Source organism: Lontra canadensis, unplaced genomic scaffold, assembly GCF_010015895.1.
Source record: "Lontra canadensis isolate GAN:19392208 unplaced genomic scaffold, GSC_riverotter_1.0 scaffold33, whole genome shotgun sequence".
Classification (NCBI taxonomy): Eukaryota; Metazoa; Chordata; class Mammalia; order Carnivora; family Mustelidae; genus Lontra; species Lontra canadensis.
Window position 1 is genome coordinate 537,178 of NW_022631027.1, and position 23,289 is coordinate 560,466.

Consider the following 23,289-nt stretch of genomic DNA (forward strand, 5'->3'; position numbering starts at 1 on the left):
CATGGAGCCTGACACAGGGTTTAATCCCAGGACCCTGAGATTGGACCAGAGCAGAAACTAAGAGTTTCTGATGCTCAGCCAACTGAACCACCCAGGCATCCCTGTTGTTTGCTTTTTTAAAAATTATTTTTAACTGAACATAATAAAAATTTTTTTTAATTAAAATTATTTTCTTTTAGGGGTGCCTGGGTGGCTCAGTCTGTTGAGTGGCCATCTCTTGATATCGGCTCAGGTCATGATCTCACAGCTTAGTGGAATCAAGCCCCACCTCCAGCTCTGTGCTCAGCCTAGAGTCCACTTCAGAATCTCTCTCCCTCTCCCTCCAATTTGCACTGTCTCTCTCTCTCTCAAATAAACAAAATCTTAAAGAAAATTATTTTCTTTTAAACTTCTTTACTTTGGATGGGCTTTTTTCAATAGGTCTGTGTCCCCTGGTTTTTGGAAGTTCAGCTTGACCCTTTTGTATGGAAGAGCAAATTGCTTGGCCAAAATTTTATCTAGGAGATTAATATTTTTTTCCTCAAAATATCATACAACTTATATGTTAAACCACTTTATACACATGTTTCCAAATATTGATCGGCACTTTTTAGAAATTATCAATGCTATTTTTTGAAGTGTCTTTATCAGTTATTACATTTTAGGCTGAAAGTAACAGAATAGATGACTAACAGCAGCTTAAAGATACATCCTACTTCACACAGCAAGGTGTCTGGAGTTAGGTACTCTCCAGGCTGGCACAGCTGCCACCAATGTCATCAGGGACACGGGCTCTTTCTTTCAGCTCTACTAACTTTCACTTTTTGGCTACCCTCCTTACCTTCCACCTAAGAGTCCCCCTCAGCTCCTGCACTCTTGTATGAAAGAAGGGTGGAATTTTCCTAGGTAATTCTCTCTCTCTCTTTCTCTCTCTCTCTCTTTTTTTACAGGAAGGAAAATGTTATCTATAAACAATCTCAACATCACCATCTCCTCCACCTCCCTCCTCTAGCAGACTAAACCTGGTTATTGGCTTGAGTCAGTTCACAGTCGTGCCCCAGTATAAGGGAGGCTTGAAAAAATGAGCCTCAGATAGGTTTGACCTCTGTCACAGAAGACGGGTTCTGCCCCCAAGAAAGAGAAGGAGGCAAGCCTCTAGCTGGGCAATCAACAGTGCCTAAGCAGGTGCCAAGCACACCAAAGAACAGCCATAAATTAACATGGATTAATATTAATTAAACACTTACTGTGACCTAAACAAAGTTGCAATCACCACATGTACAATTTAAATTTTACACCAATTTTACAAATGCTGAAAATCAGACATGGAGATGTTGAATAACTTACCTAAGGCTACACGGTTGGTAAAAGCCAGAGCTGGGATGTCAGTCTCATCAGCCTAACGTTCAAACCCAAAAATTTAATGATTTAATCGCTGCTTATACATTATTATTATAATACAAGATTAAAGATGAATGCCAATAACAGTGTATATAATTGAAAACAGACGTGGCAGAAAATTTTATTCTTACACTCTGGAATTTTACTCTTTTGGCTTTATCCCCTACTCAGTAAGCAATTTACAGTGTGTGACTCATTGCAATAATTTATATTATGATAAATCATCCAAGTGGAGATAAAACATGTATATGATATAATGACACTTAGGATAAATTATGACACTAAAAAATTCATCCTTTTATTCTTCTTTGAAAAAGACAAAATGCTTCCCAAAAAGTTTCTTTTAAAAAATTTGTCACTTCTTATAACCACTGCTTTTAAAATACTCTTCATATTTTTATGCTATGAACATCTGATCTTAGCTAAAATGTATCATCCATCGTACATTTTTAGTTTTTAAGATGATTGTATTTTTCTGGGTATTTACCCTAAAGATACAAATGTAGTGATCCAAAGGGGCACATGCACCTGAATGTGTATAGCAGCCATGTACACAGTAGCCAAACTATGGTAAGAACCTGGATGTCCATCAATAGATGAATGGATAAAGAAGATGTGGTATATATATATACAACGGAATACTATGCAGCCATAAAAAAACCAAAATCTTGCAATGACGGGGATGGAACTAGAGGGTATTATGCTAAACAAAATAAGTCAATCAGAGAAAGACATATGATCTCTCTGATATGAGGAATTTGAGAGTAAGGGTAGAGGGTCATGGGGGGTGGGGAGGGAAAAAATGAAACAAGATGGGACCGGGGAGGGAGACAAACCATAAGAGCCTCTATATCTCAGGAAACAAATGGAGGGTTGCTGGGGGGTAGTGGGGAGGGATGGGGTGGCTGGGTTATGGACACTGGGGAGGGTATGTGCTATAGTGAGTGCTGTGAAATGTCTAAGCCTGTACCCCTGGGGCAATAATACATTATATGTTAATAAAATTTTTTTAAAAAGATTATTGTATTTTTAGTAACCAATTATGGCATTATATTAAAGAATTGATTGATTTTTCCTTTTTCCTAATTATGTGACTCTAAAGAGAACTTACTAAAAAAAATTTACTTTCTAATAGAGAAAAAAAATAAAAACAGCTATGTAGTAAAAGACATATTCTGCTCTAATCACTTTTTTAAAAGTTGCTCCCTAAATTTTTGGAGGAGAACAGAAAAAGGCAGGAGAGAAAATACTCAAATGGGGGACAAAAAAGAATTGGTGAATAATAAGGAAAAAGAAAGGAGATCAAAGATGGTCTCAGTTCAAGCAGAGCATTTATTGAGATTGTCAAACAAATCACAGCCAAAACTCTTGATACAAATATGCAGGTTATTCAAGAAAACTGGAATCCAAGTAGGGTGCTAGCAGCTGTGGGATATGAGAAGAACTCTGAGATCTTAGCTAGGCCCAGTAAGTTAAAGGGAAAATAGCAACTTTACAGAATTGAAATGACATGTCACAAGAAAAAGAATGGTAGAAGAATAAATATTTTAACTTCCAATTTATAGAAGAAATAGAAATGAGCTGAAGTGAATTTTGAAGACATTTGGGAAGATGAGTGACTAAGCCAGAAGAGTCTTTAAAAACCCCCATTGGCCAGAAGTCCTCCTGGGGAGAACACTTTATAACTGTCTGAGGTTGAAGGAGAGCCCTTCCAATCTTCCCCTGCTGCTTTGTTTCTGGGTGGTGTTGAGGACTGAGGAGTGGCGCACTGGCTGCATATGGGACCAGGCAGGGGTTTTGTCAGTGATAGGTAGTTGGTTCCTTTCACTGTTGAAAGTAAGGAGAAGGGAGAAAGGAGGAGAAATTAAGATCCCTCGGGATAGAAAGACACTGAGACAACTGGGGGGCCAAGGATGTTCCACGTTTGTGGAAAATTATTTCCAGAAGGATGATGCCTTCAGTGATTGGGAAGTGTTTTGTTTTATTTTTCAGTGACACAAATCCTTCTCTAGTTCCACCTATTAACCCTTCAATAAAGTCTAAATTGTTCACAAACACGATATGTACATGTTTCTTTGGAAAACTCATAATACTGTATTTGGGACAATATAGCAAAGCACGGGAGCAGCTCGTGTGGAACTAGGAAACGGGAATTTTAAGGAGCCAAGCGTGCAGGTAGTTGGAGAAATCGAAGAGGGGGACTTGTTTTCCACAGGTCATGGAATTGACATTGATAAAAACCAACTGTATGAAGGTCTCTGAGGAACAAGGGGGTCCCAGCTGACAACAGAAGATAACTAAACTCATAATAACGGTAGTTACCATTTATGGAGCATCTGTGGACAAAACATCAAGAACCACAGCTTTCGTTTATAAACTCGGACTATATTTTCATGTCATTTGTCTATGAATAACCTCAGATTATTTTCATGTCACTGCTGCTCATTTTATTTCCTCTACTGTCAGTCAGCGTTACGCTCCACATTCCTGGACAAGCAAAACAGTCCTTGAGTCCTCTCTTAATAAGCTTCCAAGCTGAAGGGCTTTTTATTTCACCTCAACAGCAAAAAGTATTCGATGGAGAGGACAAAGGAAACTGCTAGAAAGCTGAAGGAAGGCTAAAGGAAGACAAGCAAGAGTGTCGTCTGAGCTCTGTCTACTCCATTGCCTCACCTGTGTTGAGCAACAAGCCCTCACTGGCTCCCCCTTCCACACTTGGCCTCCTCACAGAAAGGAAATTTGAGAGTCAGATTGTATCACTCTTCTGCATCCACCACTGACTTCCCATTTCACAGATAAACTGCAGTCTTTTCCATGATCTATCAGCCTTTGTGGTCTGTACACAGGACATGGCCTCCACACCACAGACCCCCAGGCCCAGGGACCTGTCCCCAGCGTCTCTCACTTCAGGCCCCCTCCAGCCTCAGGGGCTTCCCACTTGCCCTTCTCTCTCTGCCTGAACCCTTTCTCTCTCAGATGCTCGCTTGTTTCCTTCCCTACTCCTGATAATCTTACCTGAGAGGCCTTCCCCCAGCACCCGATACAAAATAACAGACCTCACCTTCCACCCTTTTGTTTCCTCCCCTTTACCTCATTTCTTATTTTCCATGTACTTTCATTAGATATCCCATTATATTTGCCTGCTGTCTCTCTCCCTTTTCTCAAGAATAAACTTCATTAGGACAGAATGTAAACTCCATTTCATTCACACATATCCAGCACCTAGAATGGTGCCGAGTATCTAGCAGAAACACGATTTTATGTTCTTAACAGCATTATTGAGGTGTATTTGACACAGTTTTATTTTTGAATAAATAATTGATTGAAAAAAGAAAACCAAAAGTTAAGGAAGCGATCCCCTGTTTAAATAAGGTCCATCCTTGGCAATGACTTGTTTGAGGCTACATTTTGGAGATCATTAAAATAATCTTACCACGGCTCACATAATGATCCATAAGAAAATAGATGAAATTTAAGGCAGAGGCTCTGATCATAGAAAGGTGATTGTGACTTTCAAGAATCTAAAACCTACACACCTGTGCTGTTGGTTTTTAAATTTTAACTCTGAACTTTGTAGCTGTTTCTTTACAAAGAATATTTAAACAATGGTGTCACCATAAAAATGCATAATTAATGCAATGCTTTTCTCCTGAGATCTGAGGAAAGCAGAGACATTTCCCATTACAAAGTAAAAAAAAAAAAAAAAAAAAATCTGTAAAGACTACATACACTGTCTCTTTGTCTTGTAGGAGCTGTAATCAGAAAGAAAAGCCCAGGATACACCCCAGGAGAACACTCCAAGCGTGGATCAAGGACCAGCAGCCTCAGCATCAACTGGGAGCCTGTTACACTGGCAGAATCAAGTTTGGCCTCCCCTTGACCTACAGAGTTGGAGTTTAATTTGAACAGGTGATTCTTAGGTACATTGAACTTTGAAAAGTACTACTGTAAATAACATTGGTGTGCTCTGTACAGGTCAATTCTGCTTGCTGAGAGTTTTATCTGGAGATTCAGAATCCCAGGCACCTGCCTCCTGAGAACAGAAGGGGGAGCCCTAATCCCCCAAATTCCAGGTCTTTCAACCGGTTGGAGTTGCTCCTGTCCTTTGCAGGGCTGGCAGAGTGAAATGTAGTATTAGAAGCAGCACAAGGATTAAAAAGAAGAAGAAGAAGAAGAAGAAGAAGAAGAAGAAGAAGAAGAAGAAGAAGAAGAAGAAGAAGAAGAAGAAGAAGGAGAAGAGGAGGAAGAAGAAGAAGAAGAAGAAGGAGGAGGAGGAGGAGAAGAAGGAGAAGAAGGAGGAGGAGAAGAAGAAGAAGAAGAAGAAGAAGAAGAAGAAGAAGAAGAAGAAGAAGAAGAAGAAGAAGAAGAAGAAGAAGGAGAAGGAGAAGAAGAAGAAGAAGAAGAAGAAGAAGAAGAAGAAGAAGAAGAAGAAGAAGAAGAAGAAAAAAGAAGCAGCAGCAGCAGCAGCACAAGGAGAGGGAGAAAGACGGAAAGACCTGCTGCCCCTTGCTGGGATTGGGGGCAGCAAGGGAATCTGGCAGAGCCTTAGAGGTTCATAGATGGACAGACTCAGAGCAGAAAGCAAACAGAATGGGAGACTAGGGAAGAACTATGTAGTCTTTGTGTTTCTACTTTCATTTATTGTCCTCTGAGTCTCCCTGGTTATTTTTCATCTCTTTAAAAAATTTCCACTACATGTCTGCTTTCTCTTTTTGCTCTTTCCTGGAAGATAATGATAATAATAAGGGTAATATCTTACATCCATCCACATGATGCTATATACTATCTGGTACATAATAGATAAAAGAGTATTTTATGGAGCACAATTTTATGCCCATTTTGCAAATGAGAAATATTCTATACCTTTTCTCCCATGTTCTTTATTAGGTTATCATTAAAAGTAGTTCTTGTTTTCCATTCATTTTGGCAAATTTTAGAAGTTTTTTTGTTTTTTCATGCATGAAATCATCTGCAGGGTTCTTGGCACAGTGAGGATGGGGAGGAGGCTTAACAGCAAGCCTAGGGGTGAAAGACTGCATCACGAGAATTAAAAGAAGTAGAAGTATAAGTGCTTCAAGTTCTGACACGGTGGTGACTCAGCAAAACTCCAGTGACTTCCCGGACTCTATCTGAACCACCCACTTCACTGACTTGCTTTGAAAATGAATGTAAGTTTGAAGAAAATGGGATAAGGGAGCCATGAAATGTGCCATCCGAGTCATTGGCAAACTGTGCTTTATTCAATTTCTTACTCTACAATTTGTCTCACTTCCATTTTGATTTATCTCATAAATGTTGCAAAACTAAAGTGATCCACGGGCTTTGTAGCCCTGCCCCATCGTGAGCTTTCCTGTTCTAAACAGGATTGCTAAAGAGACAAAACAAAAGCCTGAGAAGAAATCACTCAAAACTTCTTTGGACTCTTCAAGACGTCAGATCTCCTGACTTCTCCGATACCAACTGCATGTTTCACTCACTCTGTGGGTCTCTGCCTGCAGACTCCTGAAAACAGAGAGGCCTTTTGGGGCCAGGAAGAGCTGCAAATTCAGACAATGAACAAAGATGTGCTCTAGATTCTTCAGTTACTGAAATGGAATAACTCTTATTTTCTTGAAAGCAGATAAAAGCAGAGCAGATTCCTAGAATTACTACAACTTGAAATAAATGCCTGAACATTGAATTCCCATTTTTCTTCACTTTGGGAATATTTTCTTTTTTAGATAAGGTATGCGTGGTGAATATTTGGGGAATGAAAGGATAAATTGTGGGATTTTAGGTTACAAAGTCACACTTTATCAGAAATGGACACTCACCTCAGGAATGACTTTTAAGTGCCTTAGCCAAGTCAATTTTAAGAGCTTTTTACTTTTGTCTCCTGTCAGGTTGGCGGGTTCAAAGCAGGAGGCAGAAAGAAGAGATCTTTAGCTGGCCTAGCCCCAGGCCTAGTTGCTGAGGGCAAAACAGAAGTGGGAGAAAAGGCTTTCAGGAGTGAATGTGACACCCCAGACACGGTCAGAGAATGGGTCAGTGACTAGAATCCGCTAGGGACAGATGATGAAAGTGGATGCCAGTCGAGTGGCCAGATCCAGGCATTGGATTCTAAACCCAAAGACGCAAAAAGCAGGTAGACAAAAATGGACGTATCTCGACCTTCAGTCTAGGAGGAGCAAAACCTGAGCGTACTTGTTCGGATGAAATGGGACAAGATTGCTCCCTGTAGCCGCTCTTTATAAAGCAGCATGCCATCCCAAGCCAACATTCCGCTCCTCGTGCTACAGCGGTCTTTGTAACTATTGTCACGAACAAGTGGAGAGAGGGCTCTGTGCCAGTCCTCAGCAGCCCCTCAGCCAGAGAACGACTCACACAAGTGTGCACGGTGGCAAGAAGAAACTCTTCTCTCATCGCTGATGGAAAGCTACTCTCTGTACCGCTTCCGGCTTTCATTTTTGAGCATATGGTTTTACTGATGCCAATAATGTTTTTCTGAAAAGCACAAGAGACTGGCATAAGAAAATAAACTGTCAAGAAAAGTTGGAAATAAAGTTCATTGTGCTGCTCAACAAATCACAGTTACAGGCAGAGGGTTCAGCGTCCCCACACCTCTGGGCTTCTGCTCTGTCACATGGTGAGAGAGGGAAAGAACCCCCAGGGCTGGGAACCAGCCCCCAGAGATGAGAAAGCTAAGCTGACCTGCGAGCTGACAGAGTGAGTGCTGATGGCAGTCACGGGGTTACCAGAGACGGTTCATTCTCTGACACACCCAGGGGGAGCACCAATACCCCAGGGCCTTCTGACAAGACAGAGCAAGAAGAAAACTGCTTCGGAACAAAAGAGATGCCTTCTAGAAGAGATACTTTGAAAGCTGGGGGGAGCAGGGACACCTGGCTGGCTCAGTCAGTTAAGCATCTGCTTTTGGCTCAGGTCATGATCCCAGGATTCTGGGATCCAGCCCTCCATTGTGCTCCCTGCTCATCATGGAGTCTGCTTCTCCCTCTGCCTCTCCTCTCCACCCCCGCTTGTGCTCTCTGTCACTCACTCACTCTCTCTCTCTCACAAATTTAAAAAAAAAATCTTAAAAAAAAAAGTTGGGGGGAGCATTTCCACACTATAATCCAGGGTTCTTCCGTAACTAGCTTTTATTTCCTTCTCCTTACTTCATTCATTCATTCATTCAACAAATATTTATTGAGAGTTTCCCGAGCTAGGTGCTAAGGAGGTAGTGATAAAAACACACAGGGTAGAGTCCCTTGTCTCATATGCCTTTCATGGGAAGCAGAAAACCAATCACACAAAATGAATGTGAAACCGTAACCATGATCATAGTTCAAAGGAGAGGTATGCAATGCTATGAAAGCATGAAAGAGGGGATTTGACCTAGTTAGGAAGCTCAGCTCAGGCTCCAGACCAGAACTGGAATTTGAAGGAAAAACAAGTGAAAAGAAGTCAGAGGAGAGGTTCCAAGCAGAGGGATAGCAAGAGGAAAATTTCCATCACTGTCCCTCAACGTTGAAGCTCTATATTTCTAATAAAGCTCACTTTATTTCCAGTTCCCTGGGAAAACAAGACAATGTGATATCGTGAAAAACAATGGAAATGGGAACCTATGGGTCTCATTCTAGCATTATGATGATGCTCACACAACCTTGAACAAGTTACTTAGATTTTCTGAGCCTTAGTTTTGTAACCCATAAAATAAGCATGATAAAAGTCATCACACAATAGTTTCTTTCACCGTTGGCTCATTTTCAGTCTTCCTGAGACTCAGTGGCTTCATTGAAAAAGAGAAGAGTTATGCTCGCATCATAGAATTGACATTTAAATGGGGTCCTTTGTAAACTCTAAAGCATTAGGTAGTTATCAGGTAGTATTTATCACTCCTAAAATATTTGTGACGCCTACAGTGTACCAGACCCTGTGATAGGTCCTTGGAAAATAGAAAGTAGACTGAGGCACAGCCTTGCCCTCAGGAGAGAGGTGCTGAAAGAGAAATTTATTCTTTCCCCTGGTCCAGCAAGAAGAGGCAGCGAGAGCAGAGGGAAAGGCGTCTGTGGTCTGCCCAGGCATCTAAGTTCCTGGCACTTGGCCCTTCCTGGGGGACATGTGATACCTTCCCCTCCACCATCAGCTGAGAGTTTGCCTAGATGACCTGATCCAAGGGCCCCAGGGACAGGGCTGCAGGATAGATTTCCAAATATTCCGAAGAAGCAGACAAGGGAATCTTACAACAAACAAAAAATGATGTGAGTGAAGTAGAAAAGCAGTAGAAGTCAGAGTGCAGCTGACGGATGGAGGAGGTTGTCAAGGATGAGGAGAGAAGAGTCACAACAGATTTCTGTCTTTCTGCTGTAAGTGGAGTGAACAATCCAGATCCTCTGATTTTTCAGCCCGGCCAGCCAGGCTTCCCTCTTTCAAGCTCCTTTTGTCTTATTTCCCCCTTCCTTCTGAAAAGATATACTGAATAAGGAGTAATTTCTTGACCAACCGTGATTCAAAAGGAAGCTCAGCCACAGAACAGGCAAGTGTGGTGTTGCCTAGAGGAAAAGGACATGTAGAGGCAGGTCTCAGAGAGATCCTCCCAGGTTTTGCAAAAAAAGGCACCTCCTTCACCACAAGGTCTAAGACCTTCCAAGTTCAGGAAGAAAGTATCAGCTCCCCCATGAACAAACTGGTGCAATGTACCCAGTAGGACCAGTGTGAGTGAACTGGAGGCTTCTCTACAACATGACCCATATGGACAACATGGGTCCTCTTGGCAGCCTGAAGTTTGTGACTCTCCTGGTGGCCCTAATTCCAGAACTCGTATTCCTGGGAGCCGGAGTGCAGCTTCAAGAAAATGGGTATGATGGATTACTCGTTGCAATCAATCCTCAGGTATCCGAAGATCAGAACCTCATCCCAAACATTAAGGTAAGTGACAGGTGTGAAATCAATACCATTATCCCATTAGAACAGGATTGTAGCCTTCTTTAAAGAGCTAACAACCTTACCTGGTCTGTATTGGGATAGTAAAGAGATCAGCATTTCTTTTAAGCACCAAAAATTATAATTATGGTCCAGCCAGTTTGTTCACTTAATTATGCGCAGTCTTGGCTCAGAGTGTTGAGCTAGCACTCCTTGATTTGTTCTTGCCGGTTACTACCGCTTTTAGCTTTTTTTGTTTTCCTAACATGACTGTTTTGGGGGTAGCAACTTAAAAAAAAATAACCTATTGTGGTAACAAAGACCAAATGTTTGACTGATGAATAAGCACAATTGTGCTTATTAAAATCAGGTTGTTGAATTCCATCCTGAGGCTGAGAATTCTCAGACAGAGAGTCTGGGTGGAGTGCCGAAGAGCAAAATTCTTTTCACCTGAATGTTCTGTAAAGTAATTGACTATTTTCTCCTCAGTGTGGTGGAGAAGGGTCATAGCTCCCTTACTTAAGATCCTCCTGTTGGTATTGCTTTAGAGAAATCAGTGTCATCATAAGGTGTGGTCTTGAACATGCCCACAGGAATGATATGAAAGGGATTTGTTTGGTAAAAGCTTAAAAGTCTTTCACAAAACTGGGAAAAATTACATAGGCAAACCCAGACTCACTGTTTGTGTCCTAAATTCTCTTCCTGTTAACCATTTGAGGTTTACTTTACTCCCAAGTTTTCCCATAGTCTAAGGCCATCTCTGAAAGAAATGGGCTGCTTTAAAACATTTTCATTATTCTTTACTGCTGCTTACTCAAGTATAATCAGAAAACCAAAACATGAAAGATATACAAGTGCCAAGATAAGCTTTTCTTCTATTTGATTATAGGAAATGATAACTGAAGCTTCTTTTTACCTATTCAATGCTACCAAGAGAAGAGTGTTTTTCAGAAATGTAAAGATTTTAATACCTGCCACATGGAAAGCTAATAATTACAGCAAAGTAAAACAAGAATTATATGAAAAGGTAAGAATTCAGGGTTTTCTTAAATAAGCTTAACTCCAGAAAAAAAAAACCAAAACAAAAAACAAGATATGCTCTGTTTAAACTTTAACTGTGAGAACTTAAGCAAAAACAAGTCATTGATATTAACACACAACTAGTATTGGGAAGATTGTTATCACAAGATACATGGAAATATAATAAATGAGTACAGATTATGGAACAAAAAATAAGCGAAATGCCATTGTCTAAGTAGCCTCTCAGAAGGCCTCTTTCCTTTTAAGTCCTTTCTGAAATGTTTCCTTAACAACCAAAAGCTGGTTTTATCCTACTGCATATGAAATGTGCAAGGAACAATTCCAATTATGACTACCTTCTTCTCCCATCCTGTCAGGGGCAGTAGACATGCATGTCCAGACAGAAATGTAAGCTATAAAATATGACTGACTTCTCCTGCCAGAGTGTAAATTAGCAGAATTTCACAGGAGCCCACGTCCAGGACATGGTATTTGAGGAGTATGGTGATTAGAAGGAAGGCAGAAAGGGGGAAGGGGAGGAGTGGCTGCTTTTTCTTTTCCAATCAAAAAGAACTTAACCTTCGAAGGACTCTCATAAGCTGCAGGTCATAGTTAAGCATCCATGATTATGTCTGCATGCTATAAACAATATCAAATATATTCGGCAAATGACTGTTTGAAGTTACTGTGAACAAGAATCCGGGCAGCTAGCAGAAGGGGCAGGAACAGACTGGAGTCCCCACGTGGGAACTCAGTCTCAGACCCTGAGATCATGACCTGAGGTGAGTCAGATGTTTAGTGGACTGAGCCACCTTGGTGCCCCTAGAGAGAGCCAGTGTTTAAGCTTTCACTTAGCACCAGGCAGTCTACATATATTGTTTAGTTCTTACGCACCTTAAAATTAGTGGCTATCACAAATTATTACCGTAAGTTAGGAAACAGAAGCTCAAATAAAGTAAGGATTTTGTCCCAAACAGTAAATTACAGAGCCATAATTTTGATCTACGCATATTTCCTTCCCAAACCCATGCTCTTTGCACCAAGCTATGCCGTCTCTAGTTATCTATGTAGATACTATTAATCAATTTGACCTTCCATGAAACAAAGATGTATTGGAGACAACTAGCATCAAAACTAGGTCATGCTCCTGATCCTAATGGAGGGCTGAGAAATGAATAATTAAAATAAAAATGAGAATATTACTGACCTGAAAGATTAAAAGAAAGAATAATCATTTAGTGATATTTTTATACCTGTTGGATACTGATTTCTTTAGCCTCAAATGTCAATTAAGCAAACAGTGAACTATCATTATCTACAGGGGCCATGCTAGGCACTATAGAGGACCCAAGGACAAGCAAGGTGGCTCCTGTCCCTGTGAATCCACAGTCAAATGCAGGTAGGAAGCAGGAGAGGGGAGGGAGAGGTAGAAAAAGTGGGTAAGAGCTGTATTACTATGGTCTATAATAGAATGAAGCCCCAAACAGCCTCTGAGTATTCCATGCCCAGCAAAGCTCTCCTTGCTTTTAGCTTCAGGACAAGTTTCCAGACATAGAAATGAGGTTTTGTCCATGTGAAAACTATCCAAGGGCATGACATTTGTAGCCCTTTTGTAGGTGTTGCTTTGCAAAGCCCCAGACTTGAATTCTTATCTTTCGAAAACTAAATGTTAATTATTATAAAAGTAATTCATGCTCATTGCAAAAACAAATCAAACACTATAGAAATAATGGAAAATAAATATGAGAACATTTCCTTCCTCTACTCTGGGGTGTGCACGTACACACACATAAAACAGTACACATATGGTACAGATAGTGATCGTGTGATGTGTATTTATAGGATCATATTAGATCTATAATTCTAAAATCAGCTTTGCTTAAAAAAAGTTAAGGACACAACTTCTAATGGTAAGTCTTGAAACAACATGTTTGTTTCTTCCTAGAAATAAAAGAAACAATGTTGTATATAAAATTGTATTCTCTAGATGGTTATTTGAATAGATATTTTCTTTGGTTTTGGCAATAACTGTTGAAATGGTCAGGGTACAAGATGAAATATAACTTCATTCCAATGATTGTACTGCTGATCTAATTGATAATGAGAATGAAAGGATATGGCTTAAAACAAACACAACTTACTGTCCCGTACTGGTGAAGTAACCTACAGAAAGCTGTTCACAACAGGCTGTGACACTTTACAGAACAGTCTGAATGACATTCATTGCTCTTAACATTTACTCAAATATTTTTATTATATTTTATAGGGTTTTATAATGTCAGAATTTCACAGTGTGGACTTTTGAGAAAATCCTAATCTGGAAGATGGGAAGGTCAAATGGAAACAATCAAACTCCATGGAAAGTTGCCAAGCTTTTAAAATATAGATATATATATTTTTTAAGATTTTATTTATTTATTTGACAGAGATCACAAGCAGGCAGAGAGGCAGGCAGAGAGAGAGAAAGGGAAGCAGGCTCCCTGCCGAGCAGAGCCCTTTTATGCGGGGCTCGATCCCAGGACCCTGAGATCATGACCTGAGCCGAAGGCAGAGGCTTTAACCCATTGAGCCACCCAGGCGCCCCTAAAATATAGATATTTTTGAAAGTGCCAAATAATTTTACCGATATTTAGTTGTGCATGCATTTTAAACCCCACTTATAAGACATACCTTTTAAAAAATGTCATCAAATTGGAATACAATTCATACAGTAAAATGCACAGATCATAAGAGTACAAAGTGTTTTAACAAATGTATATGTTTATGTCACCAACATCACAGTTGGGATATAGAGTATTATAAAGCCTTTCTTTTCATTTAGGCAAATGTCATAGTGACTGGCCGGTATGGGGCACATGGAGATGACCCATACACACTACAATACAGAGGTTGTGGAGAAGAGGGAAAATACATTCATTTCACATCTAACTTTCTCCTAAATGATGACTTAATAGCTGGCTATGGACCACGAGGTAAGTGTGATCAATCCAGAAACAGACATAGGACAAAACTATTTACAATGTTCTGTGCTTGGTGCTGAAAAGCAACTCAAAGAACCTGAAACTTGCTCAGGAGTTACCATCTGGATGGGGAGAGATAGGATACGTGTCCTTGAAAAGGTAAGAAACAAAGTGAGCCAGAAAAAAGTTGGACAGCAGCGTAGTGGCCCAGATGGTGAGTGCCGTAGGAATTCAGCAGAAGGAGAGAACCTCTTGCTCTAAGGGTGCTCGGAAAGGGCCTCACAAAGGAGAGACGCTCCAAGGTTAATGTCCTGTTGGTGACTGGAACCAAGAGAGAGAACAGGGCAAAGGGTATGAGTAAACAGAGGCAGCGGAAGAATTCAGAGCACATTTGAGGGACAGGAGCAGTAGCCACTCTAATGATGTACAGTGACTGCGAGCAGTGAAGTAGTGGAAGAAACGGCTGAAATGCACAGGGGGCGGGGGGATAGGGGATGGGGGATGGGGGATGGGGAGCCTCGACTGCCCAAGTTAGCCCCACACCACTGAAGGTTTATGAGCACAGGAGTGAAATCAACATAAAAGTGTTTTCAGAAGATGAATCTATAATAATGATAATCTGGCTCCCTCAAATCAATGAGAGGGAAAGTGAGTATCAGGAGAATAATTGCAAGTCCAGGCAGGAAACGAAGACTTGAATAAGAATAGGAGCAGTGAGGTGAGGATAGGAAAGAGTATTAAGAACAACAAGAACTTTCTATGTGCCCGGTGCTGTGCTATTTCTTTTTCTTTTTCTTTTTTTTTTTTTAAGGAATTTATTTATTTATTTGACAGACAGAGATCACAAGTAGGCAGAGAGGCAGGCAGAGAGAGAGGAGGAAGCAGGCTCCCCGCAGAGCAGAGAGCCCGACTATGACATGGGGCTCGATCCCAGGACCCTGAGATCATGACCTGAGCCGAAGGCAGAGGCTTTAATCCACTGAGCCACCCAGGCGCCCCTGCTATTTGTTTTTCAAATGTTGTTTTATTTAATCCTAACAACTAAGTGATGGGAGATATTCCAGAGGGGAAAAAAGAGAAATAGAGGTCGGACTGCTACAGAGTGAAAGGCAAGTTGATTGAGAGGAGCAGCAGATTGTCCTGGTGGAAAGACCCAGCTCGCGGTGGGTTTGGATGGCTGGAGTTTTGAAGAGAATGCAGGGTTGTAGATTTAGGGACTGGTGTTTAGTGGGTGAGATCTGAGGGAAAAACTGTCCAGAGAACAGATCAACAGGTCCAGGGCTAACTATCCCATGCTTAATTTTTTGTTTCTGATTTTAACAGAAGTAATGCCTTTCAAATGATGTTTTCACTTAACTCCATTTAAATCTAAATAGATGTTGTTATCCTTTGTATGACTGGCGGGAACTGGGGCAACACTCTGTATAAAACACACTTAAAAAAAAAAAAATCTTTTCCCTGTAACTATGAGGTGCTGATAATCTCTTCACCAGCACTTATAAATTCCCTGAGTAGGCTCAAACTTTCCCTTAATACCTTCCGCTTAGCTCCCTCCCTTCCTTTGTCCCCAAACTTGCGCAACACCTGCAGCCTCAGTCAGCTCTTCAAACACTTCCTGGTTCCCTAGAACTTAAAAGAATTCAGAAAAAAAGGAAAAATGCACTTCTGGCAGAGAGTTAATCCCAAAAGCGTCTCCTGGGGAGTAGTTTTGATTGGAACACTGAAGGAAATCCGAGATTTAGAGAAGTAGAGATAAAGATATAAAGGATTTGATGCTGAGGATGGGGGTTTCCATGAGCCAAGAGTTGGAGACAAATACCGTCATGGAGAATCAGAGATAAAATAAAAGAGAACTGACTGTCCAGGCTGGAGTGGAGACTTATGATCTTTTTTACTCCTTCATCCTTCTCTGGCCCCAGGGTTTCGATCATTGCTCTAGAGAGGAGGATTACTTACAAGGAAAAAGTAGGTATGCTTGCATAACACAGACTAAAGAAGAGGAAAACTTTATTTGCTTGTCTGGTATTTTAGTCTGTTTGGGCTGCTATAACAATACCGCAGATTGAGTGCCTTATCCACCACAGAAACGTATTTCACACGGTTCTGGAGGTTGGGAAATCCAAGATTGAGGTACTGGCAGATTTGGGGTCTAGTACCTACCTACTTCCTGGTACATAGACAACCATCTCCTCTCTGCGTCCTTACTTGATAGGAAGAGGAGGGACCTCTCTGGGGTCTCTTTATAAGGACACTAATCCCATTCATGAGGGCTCCACCTTTGTGACCTAATCTCTTCTCAAAGGCCCCATTTCCTAATACTATCACATAAGGCATTAGGATTTCAACATAGGAATTTGGGTGGAGGAGGCGGGTAATAAGCATTCAGTCCACTGTACTTAGATAAGCTTCTTTGTCTTCCCACAGTCCTGAAATGGTAGGCCTGTAAGAAGCTAAACAGAAATGTGTTAGGCAGCTTCACTGGGGAAATGAGACAATGTGGGGCTCATCACTAGTTTCAGGTATTTACACTTACAGGACTAAATATATTTTCAGAGTGCCTCATTTATGAGGGTAGAGGGTAAAGCAGGAGATAGGAATGGAAGGTGAGGAAGTGAAAAGTCGGAGAGAATTATACCTCGAGCCTTTGTAGTGAGGATATATAGTCAAGTGATGTTACATCTTCACTAGTTAGCAAAGCCCACTGCTGAGATTTCAGGAACACAAAACCAAAGCTCTCTCTTCCACAGGTAGAGTATTTGTCCATGAATGGGCCCATCTCCGTTGGGGTGTGTTCGATGAATACAATGATGAGAAACCTTTCTACATAAATGGGCAAAATCAAATTAAAGTAACAAGGTTGGTACTTTTCCTCATGTTTAAAATTCATTGTTTGTTTTTTTAACTCTAAAATGAAGTTGATAATGGTAGCTAAAACCTAACTGACAAGGAAGAGATCCTTTCATTTTTAAACTTTTAAATTCTATTTCATTTTTTTAAAAGTTGGTAAATATTTGTGGTTCAAATATGAGAACAATATAAAAAGTTATACTCTAAGATATTTTTTCCCACCGTTGTCTTTACCCTGTTCCTCTCATGCCCTCTAGGTTACCATTTTTATTAGTTTCTTGTTTATTTTTTAAGTATTTCTTCAGGCAAATCCAAATAAATATGAATATATACTTTTTTCATTCTTTTTTTCTTAAAAATAACTGCTTAATGTCCCACTGTGTGGATGTACCATCTCACTCATTTTCAACCAGTCTCCTATTGTTGGACAAGTGGGTTGTTACCAGTTTTTTATTACCAATAACACTGCAGGTCATAATGTTATATATTATTTTTCATGTATGCAGGCAGATCTATATATCTATTGAATAACTTCTAAGAATTACTGGATCAAAATGTACCCACAGCTGTAATTTTGGTAGATACTGAGCAATTATCAGTTGATCATCAATTGGAAGATACTTCTCTTCTAAAGGTTGTATAGTCCTTCACTCTCATTAGTAGGATTTGAGTTTGCTTATTTAGGAAGGAAACCTTTTAAATATCATCATTACGTGTTCATTCTCTTCTGTTCTTATGTCAAATGGCAATGAGCTCAAAGAAGCTGTGACTCAGGATACTGTCACTTGTGCTCCTCCTGGGGACTCCAAAAGTTCCTGCTGATTTCCTGGCATCTTTTCCTTTGACCCTGTTTAGCTGGTAAAATCCTTGGCAATAGAGAATTTCTCATCCAGATCAAATGCTTTAAAACACAATGGAGTGCATATCTAAATTAATGAACTTTCTTAACAGAGCAGTTTTTAAAATGTTTTAATGTGTATCTAGCAAGCTACAAGCCTTGAAACAAATTATTATATGAGCCAATGAAGAAGAAACATAAGTATTTCTGAAATAGACCCAATTTCTCTTTTTATTTTTAGGTGTTCCTCTGACATCGCAGGCATTTTTGTATGTGAAAAAGGCCCTTGCCCCCAAGAAAACTGTATTATTAGTAAACTTTTCAAAGAAGGATGTATGTTCATATACAACAGCACCCAAAATTCAACTGCGTCAATAATGTTCATGCAAAGTTTATCTTCTGTAAGTATGGCCTTGGAATGACAAACTCCTACAACATGCCATCTCTTCCCTAGATGACTGATATATTTGAAGTATTTAAACAAAAAGGCAATTAAGATTCACTAAATTTTAGATCTTGGGGAACTTAGAGTTCATCTAGTTTTTATTTCACAGATAAAGCAAAGAAAGCCCCAAAAGATCATCACCCCCGCAAAAAAAAAAATTCCTTTAGAAAAATGATTATTTGCTTTCTAGGGAAGGTGATTTAACAAGACAGCTCTGGAGACTTCAAAATAAATTGCTCATCTGGTAGTATTGAGGAAAAATGTATTGAGTCACTAAGAGTGATATAATACATGATTATATTTCTCTCATTTGAAGTAGCAAACCATTTCCCAGCATCTCCACCAAACAGAAAAAAGAAGAACAAGTAGCAAACCACTCTTATTTTAATTGTGTTTCCTAATTCTCTTTCCCTTGTTTTGCATAGTACAGAAATTAAAAAGGAAAACCAGGTCTTACCAAGAGAAATCAACTAACCCTTAGCTTTGCAGGTTCAGAAACTCAACATTGTCAATATTCTGCATTGGCAAGAGACCAGTGTATGGATCTAGAACACCACTTTTTACATTATTACTTAAAAATCGTACTCTGTCATGGGGATCCAATACTTGCATTCTCTAGCCAGTTCATTTTTCCTCTGAAGGAAGCACCATGGAAAAGCCAAATTCTCACCAGAAGCCTGCTTGGAGGGAATGGAATCAGAGAGGAGGGAGACTGATGCAGAGGCTTACTGGCATCAGTCTTCATGACCTGATCTATCCATCCGTTCTCACAAAGACCTAAAACTCATGTCTGTGCGTCATCTCCCCTCCACGGTGCCGGGAGCACATGAACACATGCCTCTGAGGTTTTCTGTTTCCACGACTGACCAATGTCCATTAGATTGATGCATTCTTTTCTTTAAATACCTTTTTTTCTTCAGTCTGGTTTAGTCAAGGCTACGAGTCATTCTGTCATTTTAAAGTGATTTTTCATATTTGTCTGATCCATTATGTTTTTAATTTCTAGCTTTAATATTAGAAGCCAACTGAATTCCACGTATTCCATCCACACTGTGCACGATCCTTTGAAAGACCTAATCATTAATATCCCGTCAAAAAAATTTCACAGTCCTCTAACCATAGTCACAAAATAGAGAAAAGAGTCAAAAACAAACAAATAACAAAACCCAAAATGGGTTATATTCTCATCTCCCCATGCTACTGAGAAAACCATGTCCTTGAGCAAGTATCAACCTTCTGGAGATTTAGCTTCCTTTTCTGTGAAGTTAGAGATGGGACAGGCAAGTTTTCTTCTGGCTCTAAGCTCCCATGGCTCTGCTAGCAGGAAGTACCTAATCTGCAGGAAAACAGCCACTGGGAATAGGCGGTAACTTATTACTTTGCAATGCAAACCATACTTTAAAAAAGGGTGGCATATGTTTGGTATTATTAATTGAGTTATATCTCTATTTCCAAATGGGGAGAAAGATCAGGAAGTAGGTTCAAGTTGGGGTTTTTTTTTCCTTATCCTATTCTTACAGAGATCAATATTTGAACTAGATCGATTTATGTTGACTGATCAATAAATAAAGGCACAGGTGGGCCATTAACTATAGTTCCAAGGAATAGGCTGACCCAGATAACATCTTGTAGAGTGTTTTCTTTAACACACTATCATACTAACAGAGGTAGAAGATTGTATTGTTTTCTTAAGACTAAGATATATATACACGGTCTGCTCTCTGTTTTCCAAGTGCAAACAGACCATAATTTAGACTGATCCCAAGTACCACAAGGGTGCCAATGTTTCAAGCAAAGGGTGTGAAGGTATATTTGTAAACTCACTGTCATTTTTGAAGTGATAAAGGACTGCTATAAAACTGCTGATATCTCATGTTTTAGCTTACCATGCCTGTTTAACTTTAGTTGCTTGAGAAGGAGAATTATGTCTAATATGAGAGGAGTGTCTTTATTCTCTGGGCTTTATTCTTTTTCTAGGTGGTTGAATTCTGTAACGCACGTACCCACAACCAAGAAGCTCCAAACCTACAGAACCAAATGTGCAGCCTCAGAAGTGTGTGGGATGTAATCACAGACTCTGCTGACTTTAACCACAGCTTTCCCATGAACGGGACTGAGCTTCCGCCTCCTCCTGTGTTCTCCCTTGCTCAGGCTGGTGACAAAGTGGTGTGTCTAGTCCTAGATGTGTCCAGTAAGATGGCAGAGGTAATAATTTGAACCAAAATGACTGTAAGCCATTCTTTTTTTTTTTTTTTTTTTTTAGTCTTTAATTCTTTTCATTTTCAGAGGTTAAGGGCAGAGGAGGAGAGGCCAAAGGTATGGAATTGTCATGCATTTCATCTTTTCTTGGGGACAGGAGGAACAAATTTAGAATGTAGGCCAGAAATTGAGATAAAGCAGATAAAAGAAACCCACAGATAATCCCTAGCCCTGATTTTTTGCTACTAATTGCAACTTTTTTCCAACCAAGACCCTTTTCCAAAACTCTGACGTGTAAGAGAATCTCTTGTCTGGCCATATTTTGCTCACTGGTACACAACCCTTGCTGAGGTAAGAGATGGTGAGTTTGCAAAGAGTGTACATATCCACTGTGTGTGTATTTTCCATGTCACCATGAATAGAAAACCATACCTCAGTCATGCAGGAAGCTCACATCCTTCCAGAAACCCACTCCTGAAAACCCAGCACTCTCAGATAATGGTTAAAATTTTAGTCTCTCCTGGCTTCTTCACTTGCTGTCTATAATCAGGAGCAAAATAAACTTCCTGAACTGTTCTCTCATCTGTAAAATAGGGAGTATAATACCTACTTTTAGTGTTGTGACAGAATCAGTTTATACTAGTTCATTGGAGTCAACTGTTAAATTTTAGGAAATTTGCAAGCCAGTAGTTAAATATAGCCATTATTAAAATTTAAACTCTGTATATTAGAGTTAAGTAAAATATATTTTTTAAAAAACATAATACATGCTTAAAACTCATTACTTCCTGATTATTTTCCTACTATTTTTTACTGTTATCATGACCAGAGTCAGGTCAAATTTGGCCCACCACCTGTTTTTGCATGGGCCATAGGCCAAAAATGGATTTACTCTTTAAATGGCTTAGAAAAAAAATCAAGAAAATAATAATATTTCATGATATGTGAACAAATTACGTGAATTTCAAATTTCAGTGTCCCTCAATAAAACTGTATTGGAACACAGCAACACTCATTTATTTTCATCTTATCTCTGGCCACTTCAATGTTAAAACAGCCTAGTTGAGTAGTTGCAACAGAGACCATATGGCCCACCAAGACTAAAACATTTAACTTTCTGGCCCTTTTCTGAAAATGTCTGGTGATCTCTGATCTATGCTCTTAAGATTATTTCTGGCCTGTTGTATATGTATGGTCTACTACTACACATCTCTTCCCCAACTCTGACTTCAGTGATGTCACGGTGACAGCTTGAAATCAGCCATGGTGGGAATATTTGCCCCACAGAAATTGTCAATTGCAACAAAGTCTCTCTTCTCTCTTTCTTTTGCCAGAAATCCAGTTTTTTAAAATACATTTTCCAGCATACCACCATCTACTTCATAAAGCTATTGAGGGGGAATAAATGAGAAAATGAATATGAAGGTCTTGGTTCAGAAATGGTAGTTACTATTTTATTATAGTACTTATCCTAAGGAAGAGTTTATCATCTTGTATTCTCTAGATCAACAGTCCCAGAAAATTTGCCTTTCTTGGCTTGTTTCTGAAATATTAGGAGCTCCACTAATACATCCAGCATATGGATAATTTTGTAATCTTGCTTGCCTGCAGTTGACTAGGGCATGATCTTCTAAAATATGGTCTCAGGGTAATTTATATTGGCTAGCTGCCTCTATTGAGGAGGAATAAGTACAGTGAAAGTGATCATTTTACTTGAGAGAAGACGTAAAGGAAGTAGAAGAGAAATAAGCCTAAAGTCACAGCAAAACAAGCTTCCTTCCCTTTTCCTGCCAATATTGTCCTTGAACCATCATGGCCATTCATTCATTAGGTGCCTGTACTGTTCTGGCTTGGGGGATGCAAAGATGATAGAACATAGTCTCTGCTTCAAAATGCTCACAGTCTGGGGCACCTGGGTGGCTCATCTGGTTAAGTGTCTGTTGATTTCCACTCAGGTCGTGATCTTGGGGTCATCAGATGGAACCCCACAACATGCTCCATGCTCATCACGGAGTCTGCTTGAAATTCTTTTCCTCTATCCCAACCCCCCCCCTCAAATAAATAAGTCTTTAAAAAATGTTCACAATCTAATGATGGATCCACAACATGCACATGTGAATAAATATAATACAATGTGACAAGTCTCCAAAGGGGTGTGAGTTGCTGTGGGAACATTGATGAGGCAGTATCTAGTGCCGTAGAAGAAAGTGACTGATAAAGACTTCATTGAGAGGATGAACTTGGAGTTAATCTTAAAGAATGAGAAGGTACTTGCTAGGTTAGATAATGTGAAGGAGAAAAAGGGAGGAAGGCCAGGGAAGGGATGAATTTGTGCAGTGGCTAACAGGCAAAATTAGAAAAATGTGTTTGGGGGAAGTACATCAGCTAGTGTGGTTATAACTAACATTGGATGTGTCTAAGGAAATGGCAGATAAGTTGGAGGGATAATATGAACTTGAGAGAAATTTAAGACAGTGAGCTGATAGGACTTGTTCAAGAATATGGGGGCTGATAACAGAGGGGTAATAAAAGACAGCTCCAGGCTTTTAGTTTAACTAGTTGGGAGTGGAAATCCTGATTAATAAGAGTGAATTAATTATAAAAAAGAATGATGACTTGATGACATGGTTAGCAAATAGGTGCTATTTACTGAGTGCTGACTATAAATCCGTTTTGCAGATGAGAAAACTGAAGCTACA

At 39.8% G+C, this 23,289-nt stretch overlaps 1 protein-coding gene across 1 annotated transcript in view; it reads left to right on the plus strand.

Annotated features, from left to right (window-relative positions):
- Positions 1–9,844: 9,844 nt before the first annotated feature.
- The window catches only part of CLCA2 (chloride channel accessory 2), a 38,948-nt gene continuing 25,503 nt past the window's right edge, over positions 9,845–23,289 (plus strand). Inside the window, exons 1-6 of the mRNA XM_032867041.1 lie at positions 9,845–10,287; positions 11,171–11,308; positions 14,123–14,273; positions 17,009–17,117; positions 18,188–18,347; positions 20,369–20,596. Coding sequence (XP_032722932.1) covers positions 10,102–10,287; positions 11,171–11,308; positions 14,123–14,273; positions 17,009–17,117; positions 18,188–18,347; positions 20,369–20,596 — 972 coding nt within the window. The 5' untranslated portion in view covers positions 9,845–10,101. The remainder of the gene's footprint in view (positions 10,288–11,170; positions 11,309–14,122; positions 14,274–17,008; positions 17,118–18,187; positions 18,348–20,368; positions 20,597–23,289) is intronic.